This window comes from Oratosquilla oratoria, chromosome 2, assembly GCF_046742065.1.
Source record: "Oratosquilla oratoria isolate Oo_2021 chromosome 2, ASM4674206v1, whole genome shotgun sequence".
NCBI classification, from domain to species: Eukaryota; Metazoa; Arthropoda; class Malacostraca; order Stomatopoda; family Squillidae; genus Oratosquilla; species Oratosquilla oratoria.
Genome location: NC_134778.1, coordinates 50,482,616 through 50,488,642, shown reverse-complemented (window position 1 = coordinate 50,488,642; position 6,027 = coordinate 50,482,616). Strand labels below are relative to the sequence as shown.

General features: G+C 46.4%; 1 protein-coding gene across 1 annotated transcript; it reads left to right on the top strand.

The window, feature by feature from the left end:
- Window positions 1-1,653: 1,653 nt before the first annotated feature.
- LOC143035852 (uncharacterized) lies at window positions 1,654-2,094 on the top strand. The gene has a single exon (XM_076202940.1). The coding sequence runs from the start codon at window positions 1,654-1,656 to the stop codon at window positions 2,092-2,094; it is 441 nt and encodes a 146-aa protein (XP_076059055.1).
- The last annotated feature ends 3,933 nt before the right edge of the window (window positions 2,095-6,027 follow it).

Here is a 6,027-nt window from a genome sequence, read left to right as displayed (position 1 = left end):
CCAAGTAGGGGCGATAGTCAACCTGGGTCCAGATACCGATACTTTGAAGGTCAGAATAGCGTCGCCTCTGCCCGATTCGAAATATGCCATCAAGATGATTAGCTCTACCAACTAATTCTACGATCTCTTCCAGTATCCCATGTTGATCCCAACGGAGACAAAGGTTACAGCTTGAATATGGAAAAAGAATGGCTCCGCCAAAAGACTGACTCCGCTCATGTACTACTCGGCCCTTTACATGGAGAGAGAAGGGATCTTCAACCACATCACAAAATGCCGTCGGTTGTTCCAGCAGTTGTGGTCGATAACTACGTAAAAATCGAGTCTAGCCGGTTGTGTTATTTTGAGCACCAACACTCCGGCATGCGCAAGGAGGGGCCGACGTGCTGAGCTCTGCCGACAAAAGTGGTGTCGGGCAACGCATAGTGCTCTCACCGTCGTTTGTTGGAGGGCCCAGATACATGAAAAGAGCGCCAACAGGATGCCCTGGCCTACGTTACGGCCTACGGGTCGCCCGACTACTTCATAACCTTCACTATGAAACCCTAGATGGCCGAGGTGTTAGAGGTGGTGAAGAAATTTGGCGGACCCAGGGACCCAAGGGGCCGACAGGCCGGATCTTATGAGCAGGATCTTCAAGCTGAAGCTGGATAGCCTAATGGACGAACCTGATACACAAAAAGGCCTTCGGGGCCGTCAAAGCTTATCTCTATAGTGTAGAATGGCAGAAACGCGGCTTGCCGCACGCCCACATACTATTGTGGATGGCTGTTCGCGTCACCGCGGATACTGTAGAGCAAGTCATAAGAGCCGAGATACCCGACAAGGAAAAGGAGCCGAGGCTCTACAACACCGTCACTCGGTGCATGATACACGGACCCTGCAAGGGTTATGACGAGTCACAACTGTGTTGCCAAGTAAAGAGCAAGAAACCCGGGCAGTGTGGCAAAGGATTCCCCAAGACGTGCAGAAATGAGCTGCTCTTTGGAAACAGCGGTTATCCCGAGTACGTCAGACGTTCCATAGGAGAAGGAGGTAACTCCTTCAAATTGAAGCTGAAGGACGGCCCCGTTACCGTAGACAATACTTGGGTTGTCCCTTACAAACCCTTATCTTTGTATAAAATACGATGCACACATCAACGTCGAATGTTCCAATTCTATAAAGGCTATAGCCTACGTCACAAAGTACGTGAACAAGGGGTCGGACAAGGTGTTGTTCCACAAAGACGACGGGAGAAGAAGACAACCGAGTCGTCAACGAGGTTAAAAATTATCAAGAGGCCAGATATGTCAACTCTAACGAGGCTGCGTGGAAGATCTTCAAGTTCGACATCCACAAGTGGCTACCCTCCGGTGTTTATGCTGGATCTACACCTAGAGGGCGAGAAAGCCATCTTCTACAACGAGCGTATGACGGCGGCTCAAATTGCCAGAAAGGCCAAGCAAGGCCGATACCCAGCTAACTGCTTTTTTTCAAGCTTTGCCAGAAGGACGAGTTTTTGCGAGAACGTTATACTATCACCAATTACCGCTCCACTACGTATATAATCTTCAGGAGACTATATGGGAAGAACGTAACGGAAATACATACAGTCTCGGACGCATACGTGCTGTAACCACAAAAACCGTAGAGCTCTTTTACCTCAGGTTGATGAAAACACATAAAAAGGGTCCCAAGTCGTACGAAGACCTCAGAACAGTAGACGGCGTCATGTACGAAACTAATCGCGAAGCTGTGAAGGCCCTAGGGTTGTTAACCGACGAAGCCACCTGGAAAGACACCATAATGGAGATCATTAACCACACAAACGACAGGAGACAACTCAGAGAAACCTATGCCAGTATGTTGGTCTTTTCTGACCTCGAGGACCAGTCCGAGATATGGGAAGAGATAAAGGACTATTTTTCCAGCGATTACTTGAACATGGCAAACCTAACAGATTACAACGACGAAATCTACCTGGATGCCCTGGATGACATCCAGCAACACGTGCTTAATTGTGGAGGGGGTTCAATCACCCAATACGGTCTCCCTGCTTCTAGAGGGGGCGTACGCCCCTCCAATCTCATCAGGAGAGAGAAGGGCATATAACAAACAAAAGTTGAAGGAGTCTGTGGAGGAAAAAGTTAAGCTTCTCAACGACAAGCAGCGGCAAGTCTATGACACTGTCATGTATCGAGTCGAGAATAGTCACCGTTACAGGAACAATGGTGTGTTTGTCAACGGCCGCTTGGCGGAACTGGCAAGTCTTTCGTTTTGAATCTATTGATCGATACGGTCCGTTCACAGGGGAAGGTTGCCTTGGCGGTAGCCTCATCCGGGATTGCGGCTACAGTCCTCTCTGGGGGCCGCACGGCCCATAACATGTTCAAAATACCCTTGATGGAGTATGACGAGACTAAGGGCGTGTAGCATCAACAAGAACACGGAATTGGCGAGGCTTCTGCAGCAGACTCAGCTGATCGTCTGGGACGAAGTCGTGATGGCCAACAAGAATATGCTGACTGCCGTAGATATCACTCTCTCCGAGATATCATGGATAACGACGATTTCATGGGAGGAAAAGTGTTTGTCTGCGCAGGAGACTTTCGCCAGATCTTACCGGTCATAAGAAATGGAGGGAAGACGGAGGAGCTAGCCTACTGCATCAAGTCGAGCTACATGTGGGACGGGCTCACCAAGCTAGAACTAACAGAAAACGTTCGTCTCAAGAAGGACGATGTCAAGAATAACAAGTTTGCGATGGCAACTTTTGTCGCTGGGGACTCGCGATGCCGGCGAGCTCTTCTTTGAGAAAGGTTTAGGGGTACGAGCAAATTCGCGGGAGGAGTTGGTTTTCAAGGTTTACGGACGATTTGAAGGCAAACCACTTGAACCTCTCCTACTTCGAGAAGAGATCGATAGTCTCGCCCACTAACGACGATGTCGGCTGCGTCAATCAACTCATCTACGATCTCAACGAGGAGAAGGAGGTCGTCTATTACAGCGTTGACACGCCGTCGGATCCAGAACCCGACGTACAAGCCTCTGTTTTCAACTCCATGTGCAGCCCGTCGGTGCCGCTGCACGACTTGAGGTTGAAGATTGGCTGTATTGTCATGGTAATGAGGAACATTTGTCCTCCTAGGATATGCAACGGAACCCGTTTAATGATTACTATCTCAAGAAACACGTTGTTGTGGGCAAAATATTAGGAGGAACATATCGGGGCGAGCAAGTCTTGATCCCCGCGGGTCGTGTTAGAGGCCCAAGATACCCCTGTCCCATTCAAGCGTAAGCAATTTCCTATCAAGTTAAGCTACGTCATGACTATCAACAAGAGTCAGGGACAAACTTTTGATCGTTGTGGACTGTTGCTGGGACTCGGTACAGTGCTTCACACACGGACAGTTGTATGTAGCCTGTTCTAGGGTAACAAATTGGGATGCTTTTGGTGTATTATACGGGCTGGGCGCAAGGTAGGAAATGACGTTAGACGCCGTCCTAATGTAAATGTGGTATATAAAGAATTGTTTGAAGCCCATGTGGGAGAAGAGGATGAGGAAGGTCCCACAGAAGAGGCTTTAGTTGCTGCTTCACTCATTCCTGAGGAGGCCGACGAGTCTGAAAGGACTAACAACATCCCAAGAATATCCACAAGATCTCAGAAGACGATTGGGTCAAGATGATTATGCCGGATTGGTACGGGGGAGGATGATGTGAAGGAGGTTTCCAGCAACAAGAAAGGAGCAAGTGAAGATCTATTGTCGAAAATAAAGAAGATGATAGAGGAACATATGACTAATATGACTGACGAGTCATACGATGACGATGATGAAAAAGGGCTCCGAGGCGAGCAGATCCCCAAAGAGAAAGCGGGAACCTGAAGAAGAGAAAGAAGAGGTTGACCAAGAAGAACAGCCTTCGGAAGAGGATGAGGTTTGTCTGCTTTCCCCGAAGAGAAAATGTATTCGAGAATGATGTTTTCAGTAAATAAAAAGCGTATAACTTATTCAATCTTTTAATGTCCTAAGCATATTAAAGGGTTAAAACAGGGGCGAAGCCCCAGGGCGCGAAGCGCCCGGAAGCGAAGCGAGCAGCGCCGCAGGCCAAGCCCCCTTACGCCGTCCGGTGGTAATTCGGTCACACACAGGTGGTGGTTGGGAAGGATGGCCGGGGATTCGTCAAAGTTAAAGATGCAACGGTATCGTCACTTCTGGAGTTGGGTGACGAAGGAAAAGAAGTTCAGTAAAGGAGAGTTAATGAAAGATGGAAATTGAACCAAGCGCTACAAAGTGAACTCGACACAGATGAACTCGCAGAACTCGAAAAAGAAGAACTCGAAGAACTCGAAGAAGAAGAACTCGAAGAAGAAGGAGAACTCGAAGAAGAACTCGAAGAAGAAACTCGAAGAACTCGAAGAACTCGAAGAGAACTCGAAGAAGAACTCGAAGAAGAACTCGAAGAAGAACTCGAAGAACTCGAAAAAGAACTCGAAAAGAACTCGAAGAAGAACTCGAAGAACTCGAAGAACTCGAAGAACTCGAAGAAGAACTCGAAGAGAACTCGAAGAACTCGAAGAAAAACTCGAAGAACCTCGAAGGTATTTTGAACGGAAATTTAACACCACCACAAATCGCCTATATATTTGACTTGCTATAACTGCTAGATGTTGATAACAAAAAAAAAGCAATATTATTTTTATATTTTATTTTCCAAAAATGGGGCGTAGCCCCGGGCGCGCAGCGCCCGCGCCTCAGGCCAAGCCCCCCGGAGTAGCCGTTGGGCTTGTTTTAATAAAAAATATTTTCAGATATTTTGTGTCACCAACCGTTTTTGTGTTCCAGTACACTCCTGTCATTTCATGTTATGCACGGTTACTCTGGCATTAAGAAAGCATATGAGAATATGAATCTTCTGTTGCAAAAATTAAGTATGAAAAATATAAAAGAGATACCTGTGGTAACAAAGTTTGTGGCACTTTTGTTTGGAATGCAAATTGACTACACTAATTTTGTTGGAACTAGCGAGATGAAAAAATCATATATAAGAAAAGTGTGGCAAAAGTGGTCACTGGTTCCAGAATGTCATAAGAACTCCACTTTTTGAGCCTGAGGAAATTTATCAGCCTCCTTTGCTGATGAATTTTGTCAAAGGTGTTGATAAAACTGGAAAGGGATTCACATATTTGAGAAGTAGATTTCCCAGATTAAGTGACACAAACATAAAGGAAGGCATTTTTGTAGGGCCACATATTGGGAACTGATGCGAGACCAAAAGTTCGGCGAAGCGTTTACACGATCCCAGTTGGACGACTCCTAGATAGACGACCTCAGATAGACGACCGGCTTAGGAGGCCGTGCTAACACGAGGATACAAATGGGCGAACGCGTTATTCGCTGCTGGGGAGATGGGGAGAAGCGACTTCATTCGCTAACGTTTAATTATGTTTAGGTTAAAAAACAAAATATGTACATCCTTTAAAATAAACTGCTTTATTTGGAAAATTTATATGATCATTTCTGGAGTCTATTTTCTAATCTGACTTGACACTATTAGTGAATGTCTATGTGAATGTTCGCAGCTACTCAGGTACATTCAATGGAATCAAAAGTTGTGCACCACATGTCTGATACATCTTAAGAGCTCGTCTGCTGACATGTAGTCTTCCTGATGTTTAGCTGTTGCTGTGGCGATCCTTTTCAGTTCACGGCACTTTTCGCGCCGAGGGAGTACTAGTGCACCAAGTCTGGCCTATATCACGGAAATCTTAGTTTCCTGTTGTTTCTTTTTTAATTTCAGAATGAGTTCATAAATAATTGTGGCGACTTTCTAATACTTCTGTTGAACTACGAATGCCTTTGTAGTACGAGAAGAGCTCACGGAGCGCCGGAGTGTTGAAGACAGTTTCAGAGTCTTCGAGTATACTTAAGTTGATGCTCAGAATCGTCGGCGGTAAGAATGACAGGGCCATGGGTGTTTTTACGGCTTTTTTTTACACCAGTCTGCTGACTGAGGTCCCGGACGAGACCAAGCTCCTACACT